Here is a 26,643-nt window from a genome sequence, read left to right on the forward strand (position 1 = left end):
AAACAAACAAACATGGAGTTTACGAAAAAATAGTTCAGGAGAAAACTGTAGCATGATCCTAAAGATTCAGAAGCTGATCACACTTCTGAAAATTTTTTTTCCACAGAAGGACCAGAGAAAATTTTCAGAATGTATGCCTGGGATTCCCAAAGTTATAAACATACGACAGCTATGATAGGAGAAAGTTGGTGAGATAAAAGACAAAGACAACAAAATAAAATGAAAGGGGGAGCAGGGAAATAGTATGTTCTGAACATAATATATTAACACCATTTAATCCTAAATTTTAATTACAGAAATATAGATCAAAGATGATTTTTTTAAAAAGGATACCAAGTAATAGAAGCAAAGTGAGTAATAAAAGAATTCTAAATCAATTGAAAAAATGAAAATAAAGAAAAATTTACTCTTACAGTAAAAGAAGGAAGCCTAAGGAAGTATATAGTAAGTGGCAAATGTCAGTGCATTTTGCTGAATATATCATGTTAATGCTTATTATATAGTATCATAAATTCCTATGGTTATAACTTAGAACTGCTGGTTAGAACTCAAAACCAGATCTTCTTGACTTCATAGTTGCCGGACTTTTCCCACTAAACCATGCTTCCCATCAAGCATGTCAGTAAATGAAAGTGGTTTAAATTCTCCTATTAAAAGATCACATTCAGATTAGGTTAAAAAGTAATTTCTAACCAGATGCTGTTTACATGAGATCTGCGTTAACTGCACAGAAAGTTAAAAGCATGAAGAGATGATAAAGATTTAACAAGTAAACAAAAGTAAAAAACAATTTATCTATAATTCAAAGCAAAAATCATTAAATAGAATATGATAATGTGACAAAGAAGGCATGATAGCCATAAACCTTCATGCAGTGAATAATATTGCATCAAAATGTATGACCGAAAATGTTGGAAGTCAACTGAAACATTGTTGCCTGGGGATATTTTAAAATATACCTTATTTAATTTTTAACAGATCCAATAGATTGAAAACAAATAGAGAGCATTTGAATAATAACCAAGATTGAACCAAGATGCCTATCAAATTTTGTAGTTTACAAGGAGAAAATTCATCTTTTTTAGTAGGTATCTCTGAAACATTTATAAAATTTAATCATGTTAGAGTAAAAAAATCGGGCCGTCTACTTTGATATATGTTAAAAGCTGTAGATCAGTTTCAGAGAATAGCAAATAGCAACCATTTCTGTGCTTTTGGCGACATCCTTTGTTTTTGGCTTCTGTGTTCCAAGAAAGCTTGAAAAGCACATATTAGGTACTTATACTGCCTGTTGAAGTGAACTGTTGTTTTGTTTATGTTGAGTCCAGAATGAAAAAAAATCATTATTTAAATATCTGAAGACATGCACCAAATCAAACCTAATATTTTTAAATGCTATAAAAGACTGTCAGCCAAGAAGGCTCTTCTTAGTGAAAGTTAATACAAACTGATGACCATAGTTTGACTATTTAACAGTGTGATTTATATAAATACTTGCAGCATTATAAAGTATTAAAACCTAATTTTACCTGAGATTACATTTCCAGTAAAGTTTTAAACCATTCTGTTCTCCATCTGGGAGACAAGTAAGCATCTTATGCCATTGGTGCCTTTGAAGGAGATTCTTGTTCCTGCTGAGTATCCTTTGAGCCTAACTAGGTAACGTAAACTAAGGTTTCAGAAAAATAAGCACTATTGATCTGTTTCTGTTTGAAAAAATTGAGGATGTTTCAAAACACATTATGGGGAACAAGTATGTATACCTGTGGCGGATTCATGTTGATGTATGGCAAAACCAATATAATATTGTAAAGTATAACTTTAATTAATTTATGTTATTTTGATGGTTTTCTGATTTATAGTCATGTTTTCTTAGCTACTGCATGCAGTTCAATCTTATGTAATAAAAGCTTACTGTTTGTGGTTTTAATATGAAGTCTCTTTCCCACAGGATGAATGTGGACAGTTTCCCTATGATGCAAACATCCAGATACACTGGGTATCATTTCTCGATGGGCGCCAGAGAGTCTTGCTTTTCACTGATGATGTTGCCTTGGTTTCCAAAGCTCTGCAGGCAGAAGAAATGGAGCAGGCCAATCACGAAATAACTTTTTCTCTCCATAGTCTTGGGCTTTCACTGGTCAACAATGAAACCAAGCAGGAAGTTTCGTATATTGGGATAACCAGGTATGGGAGAAGAAAGATAAGGTATCAGAAGTCTTTAAAAGGCATTAAGTTCATAATATCAAGTTTGATGAGAGTAGACAAATACCTATTTTGAATTTGATGTACTGTACATACCTTTCAGCAAAGCTTACTGAACAGCTGCTTTCACTGCTAGTTGAAAAGCCCCTAAGATAAAATAATGTCTTGGCCCTTATTGACAACACTCGTTAGTTGGTGGGAGAAGAGGTTTGTTTCTTTCCTTGTTATTTGTATGTATTTTTTAAGTGAATTACAAAAACACTGAAAAAAAAAGCTACAAAGAAGTGTGAACATGTTCTGTGGTTCTGTAGAGGCTGGAGAAACTGGTGTGGGTTGGGGAAGCCAAGAACAATGAATCACATAAATTGGAAAAAAGTTTCACGGAGGCAGTATTTTAACCTGAGTACATGATCTTATTGGATGGTTGTGTAGAACATTTTAATAATGATGGACCCAATTCTTTTCTCTGATTCTGCTTATACTTATATAAGAAAAATATTTGAATTTATCTATTTTGGTTTTTCAATCACACTGACTGTGGTAAAAGACTCATTCTTCTTTGGAGGCTATTGAGGGAAATAATTATCAGGTATAAGCAGTATAGGGTCTACGGATAATAATGTGTTTGGTGAAGTTCAAAATGAAGCAGAAACACAGAGGTCAGATGTGTAATGCTCTTTGTGCAGCACCTGGCAGTTTAATTTTGTGAGAAGCGGCTCACCATTTGGTAACCATGCCATGAATGAATGAGAGATTCCCGTTGTTCCACATCCTTGCCAGCATTTAGTATTGTCAGTGTTGTAACTTTTGGCTATTCTAACAGATTTGTAGTGATCTCTGTTTGTTTTAATTTGCAGTTACCTAATTACATATGATGTTGAACATCTTTTCATATGCTTTTTTGTTATTTGAACCTCATTTGATGAAGTTCAGATCTTTTGCCCAATTTAATATTTTTTGCTATTGTTGTGTTTTAAGAGTTCTTTGCGTAATTTGGGTACAGTAAGTCTCCTACATACAAACAAGTTCTGTTCCAAGAGCATGTTCATAAATCCAATTTGTTCTTAAGTCCAACAAAGTTAGCTTAGGTACCCAACTAACACAGTTAGCTATATAGTACTGTACTGTAATAGGTTTATAATACTTTTCACACAAATAATACATAAAAAACAAAAAGTAAAATGTTTTTAATCTTACAGTGTAGTACCTTGAAAAGTACAGTAGTACAATACAGCGTCTGGCATTTCTTGTGTACCAGCTGCATCACCCCTGCTTTTATGTTTGCTTCTGGGCATCCTGGCTTGAAGTAGAGATACTGTACTCCATACAGTACTACTCAGTAAAGCACTCAAAAGCACAGCCACTGGTAGAAGACGCACACGTGTGACAGTGTACGCCAGACACGCAAACTGACTTATGTGATTGGACATGTGGATACCTGTTCATATCATTGCAAGTTTGAAACTTAAAGGTTTGTAGGTAGGGGACTTACCATATCAGTCTTTTATCAGATGTACATTTTATAAATATTTTCTCCCAGCCTTTTCATTCTTTTAACAATGTCTTTCACAGAGCAGAAATTTTCAATTTCAGGAAAGTCCCACATCTGGTTTTCTTTCATGGATTGTGCTTTTAGTGATGTATTGTAAAAAGTCACTGCCAAACCCAAGGTCACTTAGATTTTCTCCTGTGTTATATCTAGGAATGTTGTAGTTTGATGTTTGATATTTAGGTCTTCCATTTTGATGGGTTTTTGCCTAAAATATCCCCATATGAGAAAATTTTGCCAGTTCCATAGTTCATTGATGTCAGTGTGTGATACAAAAACATATCCCCTGCCTCTTTTCCTTATGCACTTTTACATAAAACATAGGTATATTTTGGTGTTTAAAATCTCTTGCATAAATGTGATTTTTCATAGGAGTTGTCAGTTGCGACAGTTTGGAGTTGACTGAAAATTCCACAACCTAAATTATGCATTTAATTTAATTAATTTTCTTTGTGAATTATTTTAGTTCTGGTGTTGTTTGGGAGATGAAACCAAAACAGAAGTGGAAGCCATTTAGTCAAAAGCAAATAATTTTATTGGAAAAGTCCTATAAGAAATATCTAGAATCAAGAGACTTTGGCTGGATTAAACTAGATGATAATTTTGAGGTATACCAAATTTGTTTTTTTTTCTTATTTATGTATTATGTTGCCAGTGGTGGTAGTAAATAAAATTTCGCTATCCAAGTAAATACATGTATGCAGAAAACTAATTTGTTAGTAGCATTAGTATGACTAAGAAAATTTATTAGCACATTTTAAATTAAAATATACTGTTCATCATATACTGTAAAACATTATTTAAACATGTTTCTTATCTGCATTTTTATAATTTTCTATATTTGCAAAGCAGATAGTTTCATGTAACTTGTTTTTAGGAAAATTATGGAGAAATCAGCATTACTTATTGAAACTTCTATTCTGAATGATATCAATATATTGCTATAGGCTGTGAAGACTTGTGTATCTCAGTGATGAAAACCCTATAAAAAACTTGCCCAATTCATTAAATGTAAATTATTTTAGGACATGAGTAGATGTCCACAAATAAACATGTGCTCTACACAGGGCCCTACGTTATTAAAACTGAAAGTCACTTTTGCTTTGGGAAGAGCCCAGAAGCCTGACTGAAGTTTCAGCTGTGCGGTGTGGGCTCCTCTCTGTCTCTGATGGTGGCATTTGCATTGTCACCATGCCTGTTTTCCACCCCCACCCTCATCCTTATGAATGCTGGTCATGATAAAACGAAAGAGCACCATTCAGTGAGTGTCAGACATGAGTAAGCTATTGACTGTTCACTGTTTAACTTTGTTAAAGCATAAGTGTTATCTGGAATTATTCATTACTGTTGAAGTGTTTTGGAGAAGGAAATGGTAACCCGCTCCAGTATTCCTGCCTGGAGAATTCCATGGACAGAGGAGCCTGGCAGGCTACAGTCCATGGGGTCGTAAAGAGTTGTATTCAACGGAGTGACTATCACACACTCACTCATTGAGGTTTTTAAAAAAATAAAAAGCATGGCTTATGTTCTTTAAGTACAGTTTATATCACTGAAAGTATATTTTCCACATAACCTTAGTTATGTAATGATTCTGCTTCAAACATCTCAGCTGTAGATCATCTTAAGGTAGATCTTTTGATTAGACATAGAAATGAGTATTTTTCTTTTTCAGTTTGTGAGTAAGTGGATATTTAAAATGGTCTCCACTGCTAATACCAGTTCATCACAAGCACATCTGCTTTTTTCCCAGGTGAATTTTGGCAAGGACCCAATGGAAATGCGCCTCCCTTCTCGGTGCTCTATAAGGCGACATTTTTTATCAGGAATTCAAGTTGAATACAAGCAGTCCCCTCACCAAAGAAGTTTAAGGGCCAGATTGTATTGGCTTCAGGTAACATTGTCATCCTATTCAACCAGTTTTGGAATCTTGCGTCTGAATTTTTTTTTTTTTCACAAGGTTCTGTCAAGGGATTAGATCTGATAGACAGAGTGCCTGAAGAATGATGGATGGAGGTTCATAACATTGTACAGGAGGTGGTGATCAAAACCATCCCCAAGAAAAAGAAATGCAAGAAGGCCAAATGGCTGTCTGAGGAGCCCTTACAAATAGCTGAGAAGAGAAGCGAAAGACAAAGGAGAACAGGAAAGATATATCCAGCTAAATGTAGAATTCCGAAGAATGGCAAGGAGAGATAAGAAAGCTTTCCTAAATGAACAATGTGAAAATACAGAGGAAAACAGCAGAATGGAAAAGACTAGAGATCTCTTCAAGAAGATTAGAGATAACAAGGGAACAAAGATCCATCTAGTCAAAGCTATGGTTTTTCCAGTAGTCATGTATGGATGTGAGAGTTGGACTATAAACAAAGCTGAGCACTGAAGAATTGATGCTTTTGAACTGCGGTGTTGGAGAAGACTCTTGAGAGTCCCTTGGACTGAAAGGAGATCAAACCCGTCCATCATAAAGGAAATCAATCCTGAATATTCATTGGAAGGAATGATGCTGAAACTGAAACTCCAATACTTTGGCCACCTGATGTGAAGAACTGACTAATTTGAAAAGACCCTGATGCTGGGAAAGATTGGAGGTGGGAGGAGAAGGGGACGACAGAGGATGAGATGGTTGGATGGCATCACTGACTCAATGGACATGAATTTGAGTAAGCTCCAGGAGTTGGTGATAGATAGGGAGGCTTGGCTTGCATGCAGTCCATGGAGTTGCAAAGAATTGGACAGGACTGAGCGACTGAACTGAACTGAACTGAAGGGAACATTTCATGCAAAGATGGGCACAGTAAAGGACAGAAATGGTATGGACCTAACAGAAGCAGAAGATATTAAGAAAAGGTAGAATACAAGAATACACAGAACTATACAAAAAAGATCTCCATGACCCAGAAAACCATGATGATGTGATCACTCACCTAGAGCCAGACATCCTGGATTCCAAAGTCAACTGGGTTTTAGGGAGCATCACTACGAACAAAGCTAGTGGAGGTGATGGAATTCCAGTTGAGCTGTTTCAAGTCCTGAAAGATGATGCTGTGAAAGTGCTGCACTCAGTATGCCAGCAAATTGGGAAAACTCAGCAGTGGCCACAGGACTGGAAAAGGTCAGTTTCATTCCAATCCCAAAGAAGGGAAATGCCAAAGAATGCTCAGACTACCACACAATCGCACTAATTTCACATGCCAGCAGAGTAATGCTCAGAATTCTCCAAGCCAGGCTTCAACAGTACATGAACCCAGAACTCCCAGATGTTCAAGCTGGATTTAGAAAAGGCAGAGGAACCAGAGATTAAATCGCCAACATCTGTTGGATCATGGAAAAAGCAAGAGAATTCTAGAAAAACATCTGCTTTATTGACTATGCCAAAGCCTTTGACTGTGTGGATAACAACAAAATGTGGAAAATTCTGAAAGAGATAGGAATACCAGACCACCTGACCTGCCTCCTGAAAAATCTGTATGCAAGTCAAGAAGCAACAGTTAGAACCAGACATGGTACAATGAACTGGTTCCAAATTGGGAGAGGAGTATGTCAAGGCTGTATATTGTCACCCTGCTTATTTAAGTTATATGCAGAGTACGTCATGTGAAGTGCCGAGCTGGATGAAGCACAAGCTGGAATCCAGATTGCTGGGAGAAATATCAGTAACCTCAGATATGCAGATGGCACAACCCTTAGGGCAGAAAGCAAAGAGAAACTAAGGAGCCTCTTGATGAAGGTGAAAGAGGAGAGCTTGAAAGTCAGCATTCAGGAAACTGACATCACGCCATCTGGTCCCATCACTTCATGGCAAATAGATGGAGAAACAATCGAAACAGTAACAGCCTTTATTTTCTTGGGCTCCAAAATCACTGTAGATGGTGACAACAGCCCTGAAATTAAAAGACGCTCACTCCTTGGAAGAAAATCTATGACAAACTGAGACAGCATATTAAAAACCAGAGACATTACTTTACTGACAAAGGTCCGTATAGTCAAAACTATGGTTTTTCCAGTAGTCATGTATGGATGTGACGGTTGGACTATAAAGGAAGCTGAGCGCTGAAGAACTCATGGTACTGAACTGTGGTGTTGGAGAAGACTCTTGAGAGACTACAAGGAGATCAAACCAGTCAGTCCTAAAGGAAATCAACCCTGAATATTCATTGGAAGGACTGATGGTGAAGCTGAAGCTTCGGTACTTTGGCCACCTGATGCAAAGAGCTGACTCATTGGAAAAGACCCTGATACTGGGAAAGATTGAAGACAGGAGAGAAGGGGACGACAGAGGACGAGATGGTTGGATGGTATCACTGCCTTGATGGACATGAGTTTGAGGAAGCTCTGGGAGATGGTGAAGGACAGGGAAGTCTGGTATGCTAGAGTCTATGGCATTGAAAAGAGTTGGACGTGACTTAGCAACTGAACAACACAAAAATCATAGGTCAAAATTGATATCTTTCTTTTTGTTTATAAGTTATTCTCCTTCTTCCACATATCCTGTAGATTCACCATACTAATTATCCAAGGCTAAATGACCATTGAGACTTTAATTTGGCCATATGTTTTCTTACGCAAATTGTTATTTTTAATATTTCTTTGACTTTGTCTTCGAATCCCAAATTAAGATTTTCTCTTATTCTTCTATATGGGAATGATTAGGGCTTTATTGGAGGCTGTTTGTTTGCTTTCTCCCTTCCTGCCTCCCACCATCTCTTGTTTTCAACTATGGATTACTACTTTTTAGGACATTTTCGTTCTCTTTCTCTTAATACCTAACCTATAATTTCATACGCAGTCGTCACTTACATTTTTATTTAAATTATAGATAGTTGAAATCTCACATGATCCATTGATACAAATATTTCCATCAATGGTGTTCATGCTCCACGGTTCTAGTGCAGTTGTGAGAATGTTGATGTATTCCTGTATGTGGAAACTTGCCCTTGGTGAGATATATAAGAAATTTAGATTTAAAGAAAAACTTTTAATAGCAGCACATACAAATACAGATATTATTTATGATGTAATTAGTGGCTTCTTCTGTAATACACCTCTGAAACAAAAGTTTAAATTAAGTACGGCTGAATCAGTTTTCTTTTCTTTAGGTTGATAGTCAGTTACCAGGTACAGTGTTCCCTGTTGTATTTCATCCTGTGGCCCCTCCAAAATCTATTGCTTTGGATTCAGGTAAGAAAAATTTACGTTGAGATATACTCTATACATAAAAGTTGAATAGATATCATTCTGACCTACTAGAAAGCTTGATTGCCTTTTTCCTGTTTTCTTTCTTCCTTTTAGAGCCCAAACCTTTCATTGATGTGAGTGTCATCACAAGATTTAATGAGTACAGTAAAGTCTTACAGTTCAAGTAAGTAAAGATACCCTTGTTCATCTAAAGGAATTTAAAATGAGAATCTACTTTATGTTAGTCACTTCCAAAACACTTCCAAAGTCACTTCCAAAACAAAATACATTATGTTTTGGAAGTGACTTTTGTATGAAAATTATTTCCACCTGAACGTATCAATCTACTTTATGGTCAAGTGATTTTATATGTTGAAACTTATTTTAATAATAGCCTCTATATATTTTAAAGTGTAGAATTCCTTCAACCACTTCTCCCCTTTGTAACTTCCATTAGAATATAAAATAGTGAAATATAAATGATGTGTTTGAGAGATATGTTCTTTAATTCCTGTGGACTTTAAAAATTAGATAATATATGCTACATCATCATTGTTCTTATATCTTCCATAACATGGTAAATAGAGCATTTGGAACTTTAAATGCTAAGTGTTAATATAGCAGTATTACCCCTAGTGAAACTTTTACTTTAATTAACAACAAAAAAAAATCTCAGTCTAAATAAACTTCGATCTTGCTAACATAACCCTTGTTTTAGAGATCACGGAACAAGATGTTGCTGTGGTTTTTGGGCAAAATCCAAGTTTTAACATGGAAAATTACAAGGTTTGATAAAACACCTTTTTCATCCTTAAGAAAGCTTTTTCTATTAAAAATTTTTTTCTTCCTTAGGTATTTTATGGTTCTCATTCAGGAAATGGCCTTAAAAGTTGATCAGGGATTTCTAGGAGCTATTACTGCGCTGTTTACCCCAACAACTGACCCTGAAGCTGAAAGAAAATGGGTAATAATTTTTATTTCTTGGGAATATTATGAAAGATCAACCAATCTTTTCAATAATTGTTGTAGAAAAAAATTAAAATAGAAAATCTCGATTAATTTCTTTCAGACAGAGTTAATCCGGGAAGACTCTGATGCTATAAACACAGAATTAGTGGGGACCTCAGTGACTGATACATCCATTCTTAGTTTCTTTGAACATTTCCATATTTCTCCTATAAAGGTTTGTTGTAATTATTACTTTGAAAATTTGACAGAAGTATTGTAGAACTTTTAAAGGCTATGTATACAAATGTGAGTTTTAATTTGTTATATCTAATATTTGGAGGGGAATTTTGTTTGATTAATGGAAATAATTAAGACAGTTCTCTGTAACATATGTACAGCCACAATTGCCACAGAGAAACCACCAGAGCATGATCTCTAGTCTTGAATTAATAACCCCTTTCTTCAAGGAAGAAGCTGACAAAAGCATTTCTTAATTAAGCAAAGTGCTCACCAACATTTAATGTTGTGGTTGCGCTTTGTAACTCCTCACTGTCTGAATAGAAAGCTATAATGGGTGTCCTAACCAGAATTTGAAAACGCTGAAGTTGCTGTTACACTGTTGATGTGGTATTTTTCACCCTTCCAAAATTTGATTGTAACTAGAGGAGTGGAAAATTGGATACCTTTCACTTGCCTGATTTTGTCCTTTATGAACCCATTTCCTTGTCTCCTTTTGTTATTCTTTTTAGCTTTTCTAGGAAAAGGTGACTGCTTAGAGAATCCACAAATGCAGTCAGCCATAAAGCTCTAAACTTGTGTAATGGGCCAGATTTACAATTAAGTAACTCTTTAAAAATATTGATGATCCTTTACGTTCTCAAAAACTGTTAATAGCACAATATTGTCAGTTGCATTCACCAGTCCATTCAGCTAGGTGAATGGATTTATAAAATGAAATTATTATTTTAATTAATTAATTAATTTTAAATTGATATATTAGTTTGGTGATATCAAATATATTGATAGTGTTAGGTTCAAAATTGATATTGTTTTATGTGGTGAGTTATACACAATTTCTTTTCCATTATTAAATGAAAATCAGTTCTTTATGAGATTGGACAATACCTTCAACAAATTATTAACTGAAGACCTGCTGTTGAAGTTGCTGTTGAAGATATAAAATGACTTCATGGGGTTTATAATCTCCATGGGGTATATCAGGTTTATAATTTACCTATACATATTGTGACTCAGTGGTAAAAATCCTCCTGGCAAGCAGGAGACACGGATTCAATCCCTGTGTCAGGAAGGTCCCCTGGAGAAGCAAATGGCAACCCACTCCAGTATTCTTGCCTGGGGAATCCCATGGGCTGAGGCAGGTTACAGTCCGTTCAGTCACAGAGTTGGACTTGACTGAGCGACTAAGTAACAGTGTTTTTAGGCGCACTGGGAACTGTCCCATAATGTTGAATAACTAAAATCATGACTGTCGTGGTCATTTCTTACTCTGTAGGAAAAGGCTGGAACTCTTTTCACCTAAGATTGCCTTTCATGGATCCCAGCCCTCTCTAAGTCTGCAGATGGACGAAAGTCCACATGAGAGAAAAAGTAACAGCCAGGCTTTCCTGGCTTTTCCGTAAGTCCCCTCTATTGAGCTCTCTATTGAGGGAGAATGCCTAGAGAACTGGCAGAATGAGAAGGCAGAGTTATCTGCTTTACTTAACACACATTGAATTACCTTCTGCCTGTATCTTCTGGCACTATCTCACTAATGTTAGTGCAGCACAAAGTAGAAGAAGCTAAATGGGAATGTGAAAATCTCATGGTTAAGTCCTGAGTTGAAGGGGTTGTGGAAGCTGAAAACCTTATTATTCTTTTAACCATTTGTTTGGAACTTGCTAAAGTGTTGCCATAATTGTCATGCTGTTGTTACTTGTCCTCGTGTAATTATACTGCAGTTATTCTTAATTGTTACTAAAAGTTATTTATCTTGTAGAAATGATTATCCATTATTTTAAGTTAGACTGCTGGTAGGCCAGTTGACATTTTTTTCCTCTTGAAATGATTATGCTGTTTTTGCAAAGTGTTGTTTTGGTTTCCTCCATATAAACACAATGTTATTTATAAAGTTTGAATGAAATTATGGTTCAGTTTTGGGGACAAATTGATTTGTATTTTATTAGAAAGTAAATATGAGGATCAGAGCAGTTCTGTGTAATATATAGAGTAACAAATAATAGTTTTCTTTAGGATTCTAATTGAAAGGTACATTTGTTTGTGTCTGGACAATTTGGTGTCCACGTATGTAAATATTTTTGTTTTTAGTTTTCATTTATTGAACATTATTTTCCTTTTAGTTGCACTTGAGTTTGTCTTTGGGTTCTGGTGGTGAGGAATCAAACCAAGAGAAACAGGAATTGATTCCAATTCATTCTGTCAACCTGCTATTGAAAAGCATCGGTGCTACTCTGACTGATGTGGATGACCTTATATTCAAGTAAGAGTTCTATTGAAGTGTGTTAGGAGGTTTTTATGCCAAGATGCTGTTTCCGGATATTCATTCTTTTCATTTGTGCTAGAAGTTACCTTAGAAAAGTGGTAATTCTTACTACTTACATTTTCAATAGTTTGGACCCATTCTAGTTTGGACTCATAAAGACAAGGTAAAGAGTCTAATATTTCTTTCAGTTATCAGCATCTAGATAATTCATGAATATAGTATAAACATTGAATTATTTTAGTAGTATGTTATAAATGGACCATGTTTTAAGTGAAATTGTATTTAGAAATATATAGCAGTAGGATTAGATTTCAGTATAATTTGTCGCAAAGTATAGATAATAGCTCCTTGCTACCTTTCATATAAGAATATTTGTGTGTGCCAGATACATATAAATTCAATGAATAGTTATTGAATTGATAGTCAACAGTGGTATTAGAGAAAAAAATTCATTAATACTATTTTTACCTTGTACACTATCAAATTTTATAGGAATCAAAGGCTTAAATATTAAGTTCAAATGGAAAGAAAAAGACTAAGGAAAAATAGAAGTTAATTGCTATCAAATCTCTAAATAAAAGGAAACCTTCCTATGTTTAAAAGCAATGGAAGAAATCCTGATGGAAAAATAAAAATTAATTTGACTACATAAAAATTAGACTCTTAAAATCAATGAAAATAATTTAAAAAACAAAGAACTGGGATGATATGACAAGTATAGCAAAAGATTAATAATTTAATTTTTAACCTAAAAATTCGAATGCCATAGGTACTAGAGAACAACGTGAACTAATTCATAAAAGGGAAGATACAGTGGCTAATAGATATTAGAAATGTTTAGTTTTATTGTTTATCAAAGAACATATGCAAATTAAAGCAAATTATCAAAGATTTCAAAATATGAGAAATCCTAGTACTAGAGAGAAGTGCATCTAAGAAATGGACTTTTTTTTTTTAATCATATGTACAAGTGGAAAGGGGTATATATCAAGAGTCTTAAATGTTTTTGTAGGCTTTCACTCAGTAATTATTTTGGGTAGGAATTCAGTCAGAAAATAATCTTGAAATGCAACCAAAGTTATATTCAGAATACACATGGCAACTCTGATTATTACGTCAAAATTTGGAAATATCTGATCATGAAAGAATTGTTTGACCTATCCACATGATGGAATGCTATGTTATTAAAAATGGTTATATCAAAATTTGAAAACCTAAAAGAATATTTATCTAAAATGTTGAGTAAAAAAATGCATACAGAGTGTTTTAATATTTTTCAGTTGCATAGAAAAGAAAGAATTTGAAGTGGAAAATGAGGAAAAGAAGAAGTTTAAGAAAAAAATTCACTGTGTAGTGGGATTATGGTCAACTTTTTACTCTGTATTTTTTTATGAAAGATTTGCATGACAATGTACTATTTTTATCATAGTTTTGGCATCCTAATATTTAATATCTCAAATTACATGTACAAACCTAATTGTGACTTAGAAATGATTATCACTGAAATTTTAAGTCTTTTTGTTTTTTCCAAAAAATAATCTTAGTACTTTTGACTTTCTCCTCCCAGACTTGCTTATTATGAAATTCGGTATCAGTTTTACAACAGAGATCAGCTCATGTGGAGTGTTGTTAGACATTACAGTGAACAGGTAACTTCCTGTCATATTAATAGTAGCTCATACGGAAGATACTTCATAATATAAAAGCAAAGCATTTCTGTGTGACTGTAGTGGGTGACATTTACCTAACTTAGTGCAGTTCACAATCTCATTACTTAGTAGTTTTCTGGAATGATTAACTTCTGTTTCTTTAATTCCACCCCCCTCCTGCCCCGCCAACTATATAAACCTTTTAAAAAGTTTGCTTTAGTGTTTTTTCCTTTTGCAATTATACATTTACCACTTTGAGAAAGAATAGTGATTTAAGGGTCATTACATTTTATTCCTTCAGTGACTATAGTTTCTAAGCATAGTGTAGTAGAATTGCGAGGAAACCAAGTTCCTCTTACTGATGCCTGTTACTCCATGGTTTGAAGTCTGTGCACAGAGACACAGTAGCTGTTTTGGAGGCACCAGAGTGCCATTGGGCTTCCCAGGTGGTGTAGTGGTAAGAAACACACCTGCCAATGCGTAGATATAAGAGACGCAGGTTCTGTCCCCGAGTTGGGAAGATTCCCTGGAGGAGGGCATGGCAACTCACTTCAATATTCTTGCCTTGAAAATTGCATGGGCAGAGGAACCTGGCGGGCTACAGTCCATGGGGTTGCAAAGAAGCGGACAGGACTTAAGCAACTGAGCACACACGCACGAGTACCATTGCTGTGGGTGACATTGCTCTTGCCTTCCTCTGCTGAAAGGTCTTTTCTCTTACGGTGTTTAAACTTGATTTTTACATGTTCAAATAAGGATATTTTTTCATTTGTCTTTTTGTTTTGGTTATCAACCCATTTAGTTCATAGCGATAAATATATATCCATTTAATATGCATACTCAGCCATGCAAGGTCAGTATAATAGACCTCCCAGTTTACAGATGAAAAGAACAGGGCCTATAGAGACTACGCGACTTGTCCAAGGTTATGTAACTGACAAAAGGCCGACTTTGCCTCAAACCTGAGTTCTATCCCATTTGAAAGTCCCATGAAAAGTAGGAGCATAGTGCCTAGAACATAGTAAAACGTCACTGCAGAGTTTTCCTTTAACAACCTAATTTAGTCAGTATCCCACTTTTTCCACATTAGTTCATGATGTATTTTCTTACAATGGTTGCAAAGAACTTCATTCATTCATTTATTTATTTATTTTCCTGTAGTTCTTGAAACAGATGTATGTCCTTGTATTGGGCTTAGATGTACTTGGAAACCCGTTTGGATTAATTAGAGGTCTATCTGAAGGCTTTGAAGCTTTTTTCTATGAACCCTTCCAGGTATTGGTCTTTTATTTATTTTAAGTGTAGTATAGAAAAACGGATGTTCTACTTTTTATGACAGATAATTCATATTTTAATTGTATCTTAGAACTGAATAATGTTCAAATACCAAGTATATCAATTTTATATATTTTTAAAATTACTAGAGATAACATCAAAAGATTGTTTTAGAACTAACTGAACACTTCTAGTATCTGGGTAATAAAGCACGCCTACATTTTCTAGGATTTAATGTAGTTGTTAGGAAGAGTGCTAGACTGAGAACATTTCAAAACTGTGTCACCACCGTGTAAAGAACTAATGGGCATTGAAAGCTGACTTTGTTTCATAGTCAAGCTTTCCTCTAACCTGTTCTCCTCCATTTAAAGGATGCAGGATCCCAGTGTGGTGAGGGTTTCAGAAGGACAAAGCAAAAAGAATAAATGGAAAAACAAGAGAGCCCAAACTGTGTGGGCTGCTAGTCTTGCTGTCAGTGTGGCTTGCTTTAACAGTCTGATGGCACTTGGTCCTGGAAGGCTAATTTCCAATGTTGACTGAAGCCAATGATTTATTCCTCTCCAGTTTTTGTCATCTTAAAGGGTTGACATCTTAAAGGGTTGCTAAGATCATGTGGGTTAAAAGTATCTTCAGACACAATAGGTGTTCCATCAGTTTGGGGATTAGAAGGTGAAAACTGTCAGCACAATGCTGACGTATCTTTGCGATTCTGTATCTTCATGGAAATTCTGAAATACTAGATTCAAAGTCTTAAACGTATTTAAATTTTAAGTAGCAAACTTTTTTTAAATTTTTGACCAGGGTGCTGTTCAAGGCCCTGAAGAATTTGCTGAGGGGTTAGTAATTGGAGTAAAAAGTCTCTTTGGACACACAGTAGGTATGTATTACATATTTGTGTGTGTATGTGTATAAATATAATAATTTATATTTTTATAAGTTATTAAATTCATTGTTTATAAAAATAAATGACTATGTTTAAGAAAAGAGAGTTTCGCTGTATAATAATCCTTCTAAAAGATGTGTTCACTTGTTCTTAAATGGAAAATAATTTGACATTGACCTGCTGAGGTGTTTTTTTTTTTTTATGTCATAGATTTGTTAATCAGTGTACTTGCAATAGTTTTATTCCTCTTCTTGCTAAGTGGGAACTGGATACAATCAATATCTGCCTTTTTGTATAGGAGACAGAATTTTAAGCACCTGTTGGTTTCAAGCAGCCACATGCTCTGTATTGCAATAATGCTCTTCAAAGAAACAGTGTGATTTACTTCTCTGGGCCTTTTGATAGGTGGTGCAGCAGGAGTTGTATCTCGAATCACCGGCTCTGTTGGGAAAGGTTTGGCAGCAATTACAATGGACAAAGAATATCAGCAAAAAAGAAGAGAGGAGATGGGTCGGCAGCCTAAAGATTTTGGTGACAGCCTGGCCAGAGGGGGAAAGGGCTTGCTGCTTGTAAGTCTCCTGTGGAATCCTCAAGAAATACTAACTTACAGATACACTTTAGCATATGTACTGGTTGTGTGGCACGTGGAACACTGCTTGTAAGTAAGTCTGTCAGAGCAACAGTAGTGGTAAATTGCACACTTTCTGTTTCCTTTTTTGTTCCTCTTTCTCTTTATCACCATCAGTCTACCCTAACCGCCCACCCCCACTCCAGTTCCTAGACTTCGGCACTTGGGCTGGAGTGGAAACTATAATGATGGCAGATTAGCACTAGTGTGGAAGGTGGGGAAGTGGAGCAGAGGAACGTGGAGGTAACTGGAGGGAGAGAGTCGGCTTCAGGTCATCATCAGTCAGCCGTTTCTATAGAAGGCAGGTGCATAGGTTACGTGTCATAAACCAGGAACTACCTTGCATTACTTTTCAGTACTATACCATTCAGTTATACAGGTAATACATGACTATCTTCCGTATGAGTAATTACAAGAACTTCTAAGTTATTTTTTTTAAGTGAGTAATGGGAACCTAGGTAAGGCTATAAGGTACTCTTTGATTATCCCTCTCCTCTTCCTAGAGGTATCTGATCTTTTCAGTTTAGTATACATCCTTCAGTTATTTTTCTGTGTGATATACAGCTATTTTTAGTTACTAACACTACTTGAAAGTTATGTAAAGAATGCACGAATACTACTTTTTAACTTTTGAAATTAACTCAGTAGACTGTTAACTGCTGTGTTTGTGCCTGTGATTTCTAATGTGTATCGTCTCCTCTAAAGCGCTTTACCTGTCAGGTTAGTTGCTGTCCATGAGAGGTCCCTTCATTTTCAGTTTTCCACACTTGCACTAAATTATGGAGTAACTTCATTGGAATTTATAATTAGATCTCTAATTTTCTCAACTCAATAATTTTACTGATATGGAAACTGAGGCTTAAAGAGATTGCATCAACTAGAGAATCCCATGGACAGAGGAGCCTAGTGGGCTAATGTCCACTCGGTCACAGTGAGTTGGACATGACTGAAGTGGCTTAGCATGCATGCATACACATCAACTGGTGATTGGTGTCAGAGTCAGATGTAAAAAATTTTCACCTGCTTTACTCTTCTGTTATAAAGTTCTGCTTCTATAAAGCGCTTCATTTAATATGTGCTATGAGGTAATATTTTAAAAATCAGAGAACTCACTTATATGTGCATATTCTCTGTCAAGTCCTTGTTTTTTTTTTTAAAAAGTTATTCCTGTAATAATATGTCAGTAGAGACCTCTAGTGGTTGGTTTAAAATTAAGCACCTTCCATTCAGGCTTGACTTGATCTATGATTTCTCTCTTAGGGAGTCGTTGGTGGAGTGACTGGAATAATAACAAAGCCTGTGGAAGGTAGGTTGAGAATGTTTCCTTTCTGTACAAAGTCTGAAGAGTTGATACATGGTAAAAGTAATACATATTATTGTTAGACTGGATTCTGTTGGACTCTCAATAGCAATTGACTTTTTTAAAATCCTAGTTTAAAAAGCACATTCTTTATTCAGTACAATCCCTATCAAAATCCCAGTAGCTTCTTCTTTCAGAGATTGATGAACTGATTCTAAAATGTATATGGAAATTCAGGGGAACCCTGAATACATAACAAAATAGCAAAAACATCTGGGAAAAAAAATAATGAAGTTGGAGGACTTATACTATCCAATTTTAAAACTTACTGTAAAGTTAAAGTAGCTATAACAGGTGTTGCTGGCATACAGATACACATATCGATCAATGGAGTAGAATTCATATTTCAGAAATATATGTTTATTGTTATGGTCGATTATGTTTTGACGGGGGGCCAAGATAATTCCATAGAAAAAGAATAGTCTTTTCAACAAACAGTACTGGGACAACTGGATATAAAGATAGAGCTTATATATGTGACCCAGCAATTCCACTCTTAGGTATATACCCAAGGGAATTGAAAGCCTCTGTTTGGTCAAAGCCTTGTACAGAAATGTTTATAAAAATATTACTCATAATAACCAGAATGTAATAGCAAGCCAAATGTCCATCTACTAATGCATGGATAAACAAAATGTGGTATACGCCATACAAATGGGTTAACATCCATTTGTAAAAAGAAGTCAGGTATTGATACAAGTACAAGATAAATGAACCTTGAAAGCGTGATTAAAAAGAAGTCAGGTATTGATACAAATACAAGATAAATGAACCTTGAAAGCGTGATTCTAAGTGAAGAAAAGCCAGTCACAAAAGGCCACATATTGTATGATTCTATTTGACTAGAATAGGCAAATCCATACAGATAAAATTAGGTTAGTGATTGCCTAGATCTGCAGTATAGGGAGGAAGGAGGTAAACTGCATAGAATTGGGAAGAGGGTTTGGGGAAAAATGGGAAATGATTGCTAATAGGTATGGGCTTTCTTTTTGAAATAATGCAAATTTTCTAAAATTGATTATGGTGATAGTTGCACAGCTGTGAATATACTTTAATTTGTATACTTTAATGGGTGAATTATATGGAATGTGAATTATATTTTTATAAAGTTCTTATATTTTTTAAAAAGTACACTTCTTGAAAAATCTCCTGATGGTTGGCAATAATAATAATAATAATAATATTTTCTGGTCAATTCTTAGATCCTCCAGTCATAGTTACTAACTAAACTCCTGGATCACTAGCTGTAAAACTTGAGTATGCCTTGGGATTACTTTGGGGGTTTGTAAAAATGCAGATTACTGGCTGGGAGTGGGGCCTAATAATTTTGCATTTTTAATATACTTTGAAAACCACTATTTTATCACAGGTTAGGACTAAATTTAACCTCTTTAGAACGTCGAATTCTAGGAGCTTCCTGGGTAAAACCATTCTGTATTTGACTTAGACGTTTGTTGAGTTCGAAGTTGCTGATTTTAAAATCTTTATTCTTTCATTGTCTGGTTTTATGAAGGTGCCAAAAAGGAAGGAGCTGCTGGATTCTTCAAAGGGATTGGAAAAGGGCTTGTGGGTGCTGTGGCTCGTCCAACTGGCGGAATCATAGATATGGCCAGTAGCACCTTCCAGGGGATTCAGAGGTAATTAAATGTACACCATGTACAGGCCATGTGTCTATGTGCTGATTGTTGCTGCTGCTGCTGCTGCTGCTGCTGCTGAGTCGCTTCAGTCATGTCCGACTGTGCGACCCAGTAGACGGCAGCCCAGCAGGCTCTCCTGTCCCTGGGATTCTCCAGGCAAGAACACTGGAGTGGGTTGCCATTTCCTTCTCCAATGCATGAAAGTGAAAAGTGAAAATGAAGTTGCTCAGTAGTGTCCAACTCCCAGCGACCCCATGAACTGCAGCCCACCAGGCTCCCCCGTCCATGGGATTTTCCAGGCAAGAGTGCTGGAGTAGGGTGCCATCGCCTTCTCCGCTGATTGTTGCTAGGAGTACATAAGTATGCTAAATACTCTGCCTGCCCTTAAGGACCGTAAAGTCTGATTGAGAGCTCTTACTGGTCCACAAGGTAGAGCTCCCCCAGAGAGGAGTAAGAAGAGGCTTTTTTTTTATGGCTCAGTTTCTCTTTTATTTGACAAATGGTTTTTGGTCCTTGCTATGTGCCAGGCACTGTGCTAGACACCATGGATACAAAGAGTGGATGGCCTACTCCCTGCCTTTGTTATTAAGAAAAGGTGAGGGAACATGAAGTCAAACTGACCTGGTTTTAATACTTGTCACATTATTTTGGCAAGTTATTTAAAATTACTGTTTATCAAATATTGATATATTGTGTTACATAGTGGAGCTTCCCTGGTAGCTCAGTTGGTAAAGAATCTGCCTGCAGTGCAGGAGACACAGGTTTAATCCCTGGGTTTGGAAGATCCCCTGGATAAGGAAATGGCAACCCACCCCAGTATTCTTGCCTGGGAAATCCCATGGACAGAGGAGCCTGCCTGGCTACAGTCCCTGGGTCACAAGAGTCTGACAAGACTCAGCATAGTATTCATGGTTCATGTGTTACATAGTATAGTGGTTGAATCAATACAATCATACATTTATGTTATTTTGAGAGATTCTCATGTGTTTTCTTATATGTGCTTACACAGGGTGGCAGAATCAACAGAGGACGTGTCCAGGCTCCGTTCCCCTCGCCTGATCCATGAAGACGGCATCATTCGCCCTTATGACCGACAGGAGTCTGAGGGCTATGACATATTTGAGGTATAAATTCTGTTCTTTACCATCATGAGTGAAATTGAATTTTAAAGATTTCTATGGTCAGAAATCTTCATGGCTGGTTCCTAAAGTTCCTGATTCATGAACTTCTTTAAAGATTACATAGGAAACAATGGTATGCGGGGTAGAATTTGATTATTTGTTTTATTTTATTAGCATAGTGTATTAAATAGGAGTAACTCATCATTTAGTTCTTTTTTGCACAGGATCAAAGCTTTTTAGTGTAAAAAGGATAATGTTGAAAGTAGTCATAGGCTTTATTACTGTTTGTATTGAGCACCTTTCATTTATGTTGTTAAACTTCAGTCCTCTGCTTATAGCTAATTATTGGAATTCCGCTGCTTCCTTTTCTCTCAACTAAATTAATTTATTTGGCCTGTATTGTAAATCTAGATTTATTCAGGTAAACAGAAGCTGGAGGAGAGAAAAAAAGATTATGTACAGTTATAATCTTTTGTTAAAACCTTGAAACTTTCTTGGAATTTTTTTTGGTGTATATTTTAATTTTAATTTTGTAATGTAAACAATACATATGTAAAATGCTATTCTCTCATGACTAGCTTTCCTCCAAAATAAAATTTTTAATATTTTTCTACTTTGACTTTAAAATAAAATGACTCTTCATTGTTCTTAGCCTTTGGTTTTTATAGTATGTGATTACATTTTACCTTTCTGCATGCTTCTAACTTTATTTTCTTTCTTTTTTCTGCCTACACAGCAAGAACTGGAAATACAGGAGTAAATGTTTTGTATACTACTACTTGATTTCATCCTTAAAAATCAAAACAAATTGTGATATTAATTGACTGTCCTGATTTATTTAGACTGAGAGTCCACATTCTGATGAAATTATCTTTACATTTCTTACCTCTCTCTGAACTTTTTATTGTAGTGGTTTGGCTACAGATAAAAACTGTGATATTCCTGGTAATATTGTACAGGAATAAGAGGTCAATATAAAAGATGAAAAGATACAGGAAATCAACTTTGTTTTACATTTAGTTGGAGGGATACTTTATTGAACTTTTACTATCATCCTGAGAATTTCACCTTTTCTTATGGTATTCATATGCATTTCTGGTAAAGTTGCAAAAAAAAAAAGAATAATTCTTATGTCCAATCTGTGTGTTCTTTATATTCATGAGTCCTGCTGATAGAATTACATAACTGTGTTTCATAAATCACCATAAATTTACTCAAGTTATGAAAATATTGATTGGGGCATGTATTTTAAGAAATGAAGTATCACTTGCTCTGGGCTTCCTTGGTGGCTCTGTGGTAAAGAATTTGCCTGTCAGTGCGGGAAACTCAGGTTCAATCCCTGGGTTGGGAAGATCCCCTGGAGAAGGAAATGGCAACACACTCCAGTATTCTTGTCTGGGAAATCCTGTGGACAAAGGAGCTTGGTGGGCGTTTGTGGGGTCACAAAGAGTCAGACACAATGGAACAACAACAGTCAGTTGCTCTGGATCAGTCCCTCAACCTCAAATAAGTATTGGTGCATCAGTTTTGAGAATTTATTCCCTTGCCTCTTTTTCTATTTTAACTTCTCTATACCCTTGCTAGATAAATCGCAATCATTTTCTAATTATGTTATGTACAGTCTTAGCCCTTCGTATTTATACTTTTTAAAAATTAAATCTCTTTATTGGTTATGCTTATTTCACAATTATTAGTTATAAAAATAGAAGTTGAACATGTAATTAAGCAGATTACTTATGTGGCTTTTGGATTGATAGATGTCTTTATATTTAAAAACCAATCTCTTTTGCTTTTAAATCCTTCAAGAGGATGCATAATCCTAGTGGAAATTTAAAAAATATAAACTATGATTTCGAAATTAGCATCCCCAGAGTAAATTTTCAACATGTTATATTTTGATTTCTCTTTTTTCTATAATTGATAAAAATGTTAGATTTAGCAGTATCTTATCTAGCAATTTTCGTGTTTCCTCCCAAAATTGGAAACAAATTATGAACTTAGATTTATTGTGTTTTACACTTAAAGAGAATAAAGCTGTTAACATACAACTGTTCAGTTTCATTATATATTTTTAAACTATAGTTATCAAAATAATAAAGTAAATGCTTCATATTTGAAGCAAGCACTTTAAAGAAGAATTTGCGGCCCCACCAACTGTACCCCACCAGCCTCCTCTGTCCATGGAATTCTCCAGGCAAGAGTACTGGAGTGGGTTGCCATTCCTTCTCCAGGGGATCTTCCTGACCCAGTGATTGAACCCAGGTCTTCTGCATTGCAGGCAGATGATTCTTTACCGTCTGAACCACCAGGGAAGCTTCCTGTTTGAAACAAGCACTTTAAAATAGAAGAATGACATCCAAAGACTAGCCTGAAATTGTAGCTGACAAACTTTTCTTGTGCCTAGATAATTGAGGGTTGGCAGAAATGGCGCCTCATATACAGTTTCCATGAGAATCAAGCACAGTAACTAATTCAAGATTCTGTCTTAAATCATCACTAATAATTATTCTTTCTTCTTAGGTAAAAGTAGTATTTTTCAGTTTTCCTGGAAATATTACTTATACAATCTTAATGAGACTTCTGGGAAATTTTTCCTTCATTGTTTACATTTTGATTGTGTAGCTCTTTACAGTGTTCCTTTCCTCATGATTTCCCTTTTTTCCAACTGCATGTCAGTAAGCACAAAACTTCAAGAAACTTTATTATTTTAGCTAAATATAGTCATTGTGTGTGATTTAGTAGTTTCGTTAAGATGTGAGAACTGGAAGAAATAGAATGATTATACATTAAAAGAGCTTGGTAACTTTTTTCCATGAGTAGCAAGGGTAGGCATGGATAGTTAAGAAATTTAGGCTGTTTCATCCCTTACTATCTTGCTGTAATCAGTTAGTTAGGAACAAAGTATTTGATTATCTACACTGTGCTGGATATCCAGATGAAATGAGACTTCTGTCCTTAAGGGACCAAGTATAACAAAATGTGTAAATATTGAAGAGCATTGGAGGGTAAAATTATGTCCTCCTTAGTGCTTATTATAATATGGGTACATTTTAAATAATTTGGAATTATTTGGGAATCTTTGGATTTACCCCCTTTTCTTTTCTCCTGAGTATTGCTCTGCATTCTTCAAGAGTGAGCTTTGAAACTTACTGAATTATATTCTGTGTTTTCATAGAAATCAATATACTCTTCTACCTATCCTCTCTTCTCCCAGGATAACTACCATCTACACACACACACACACACACACACACACACACACACAGAGACATATATGAAATTTATATATGTATAGCCAGTTTTTGTTTAATATTCATCTTGCTTCCCATAGTTAATAATTATATAATATTTAAAATGGCCTTCCTTGCTTTTTTGTCTTCATTATCTTTTTCCTGGTTCTTAGAAATGCTTCATTTTTAATTCTTGCATTATCTATTGAGCTAACTTTACCTCGTATATTTGACTATTCTCAATTCTTGACATTAGAGCTGTTACCATTATTTTACGTTAATGACACTATGATACTATATATATGTGTAATATATTTTACATTAATGATACTATGATACTATAATGATGTAATAAACATCATTATACACATTGCTCTTTCATATCTTGTATTATTTCCTTCGAATTTACTTGAAAAAATTGAATGCTTTTGCTAAATATTATAAATTATTCTAGTTGCATTTTTGGGAAGGAAGAGTGAATATTTTATAAACTCATCTGCCATAGAGACTGAATCTCAGAGTGTAGTGGGTTTCAGAAGTGCTGAAAACTAGGTTTCTGTAATGTGTTATGGTGGTAAAATATACTTTAAAAGCTTTAGTTTTTTAAAGTACAAAGTTTATAACTAATGAAAATGCATACAAGATGGTAGAAGATGGAAAGTGAGTAGTATTGTACATTTCATCTCAAATCTAAATATTTTAACATATTTAAACTTCAAGGCTGAAAATAAATATACTAAATGGTTACGTTCATTTATATTCATTTTAAAGGAATTAAGGTATAAACATTCAAAGATATTAGTTGGTTCACACAAGGAAGATGTGAAACAAGTAACTGGTAAACTTCACTTCTCTCTGAGATTCGTTCTGGAGTTGAGACGTCCATTCTGAGGTTGAGACTCCCTTTCTTTAGGGATTCATCTTTGTTGTTCATGGCTTTTCATAATTGGTCAAAGAATGACTGGGAACCAAGGATCTTTAAAAAAAAATTGTGTATTTTACTATTGAAATAATAAACAAGTGTGCTTTCTCTGCTTGTGATTATTATTGATTATATTATCCTTTTGATAATATTGATGTATTCTTGGTTATAAATTGTTTTATCTTATTTGTTGGGTATGTTTATGTTTTATATTTTCATATATTTTCTCTTCTAATTTTTAATTATGCATTATATATAATGTCAATAATATTTCATTAGCATTAATTGTAAATGTAACTTTATTGATATTTAATGTTTGTTGATTGAGGTCACAATAGTTTTGAGATAATTAAAAAATGTATTTTAATGTGCTACTATTTATACTTAAATTATTTTATGCTTGTAATTGTATTCAGTAATAAATTGTGCCAGCTGTTTGAAATCTTAGAAATTCTTCATGTTTGTATTAAGATTGCCTTTAAGTTTTCTTTTCTACCAGGAATATAATTCTAGTACATACTTGTACTCCTCATGTGTGTTTAATATATAAGACCAAATACTCAGCAATATTATCTTGAAATTTTATTATTTTTATTATTGTAGATCAGTGGTTCTTAACCTTTGAGAAGGATAACAGACCCCTTTAAAAATCTGATGAAAAATATGAACTGTCCTCTGGAAACAAGTTCAGAAAAACATTTTCAAAAGTTTGTATTTTTTTTATAGTATTTCATAGGCCTTCCAAAGTCCTTCTAAGGACCCCAGGTTAAGGACCTCTGGAATGTTAATGTCCAGTTTTATACTAGTGTTGGTTCATATAAATGAAATTTGTGATTATTTCTGGTAAAACTATTTAAAAGTTTCAGAATTATCATGCAACAAAGTGTATTTTATTAGAAGATTGCTTAGTAAGCATTTAATAGTTACTTGACTTTTAAGGCTCAGTGAAAGTTTATTTATAGAAATGTTATGAACATTTTTCTAGCTTCATGTAAAATTGTGCTTTTGGTTTTAATAATTTTTTCCTAACTGGCACTAATATAGAGTACTGGAAGTACTGTTCAGATGCATGTTACAACACAAATCTTGAGTCTTCTTTTCTTTTCAGAATCATGTCAAAAAGTTAGAAGGAGAGACTTACCGATACCACTGTGCTATTTCTGGGAACAAGAAGGCAAGCCTTATGGTTACAAATAGGTATTGACTTCAAGTGACATCTTTTCAAGTGCTAAATGTATATATTATAAGAATTTTGGAGACGAAAATGACAGTGGATTTAGATAACTATGCTTCAGCTGCAAAATGTTCACTGTTGTTGTTTAGTCACTAGGTCATGTCTGATTCTTTGTGACCCCATGGACTGTATCCTGCAAGGCTCCTCTGTCCATGTGATTTCCTAGGCAAGAATACTGGAGTGGGTTACCATTTCCTTCTCCAGGAGATCTTCTTGATCCAGGGATCAAACCCGCATCTTCTGCATTGGCGGGTGGATTCTTTACCCCTGAGCCACCTGGGAACCCCTGTTCATTGTCATAGAATCACAGAAATTCAGGTCTGGATG

At 35.0% G+C, this 26,643-nt stretch overlaps 1 protein-coding gene across 1 annotated transcript in view; it reads left to right on the plus strand.

The window, feature by feature from the left end:
* Positions 1–26,643, plus strand: part of VPS13C (vacuolar protein sorting 13 homolog C) — a 176,085-nt gene that overhangs the window by 143,372 nt on the left and 6,070 nt on the right. Inside the window, exons 67-82 of the mRNA XM_052647403.1 lie at positions 1,952–2,187; positions 4,221–4,362; positions 5,505–5,645; positions 8,851–8,932; positions 9,044–9,113; positions 9,782–9,893; positions 9,999–10,112; positions 12,235–12,374; positions 13,945–14,026; positions 15,188–15,301; positions 16,103–16,178; positions 16,590–16,753; positions 18,073–18,118; positions 19,686–19,809; positions 20,819–20,933; positions 26,191–26,279. Of these exons, the coding sequence (XP_052503363.1) occupies positions 1,952–2,187; positions 4,221–4,362; positions 5,505–5,645; positions 8,851–8,932; positions 9,044–9,113; positions 9,782–9,893; positions 9,999–10,112; positions 12,235–12,374; positions 13,945–14,026; positions 15,188–15,301; positions 16,103–16,178; positions 16,590–16,753; positions 18,073–18,118; positions 19,686–19,809; positions 20,819–20,933; positions 26,191–26,279 (1,847 nt within the window). The remainder of the gene's footprint in view (positions 1–1,951; positions 2,188–4,220; positions 4,363–5,504; positions 5,646–8,850; positions 8,933–9,043; positions 9,114–9,781; positions 9,894–9,998; positions 10,113–12,234; positions 12,375–13,944; positions 14,027–15,187; positions 15,302–16,102; positions 16,179–16,589; positions 16,754–18,072; positions 18,119–19,685; positions 19,810–20,818; positions 20,934–26,190; positions 26,280–26,643) is intronic.

This window comes from Budorcas taxicolor, chromosome 10, assembly GCF_023091745.1.
Source record: "Budorcas taxicolor isolate Tak-1 chromosome 10, Takin1.1, whole genome shotgun sequence".
NCBI classification, from domain to species: Eukaryota; Metazoa; Chordata; class Mammalia; order Artiodactyla; family Bovidae; genus Budorcas; species Budorcas taxicolor.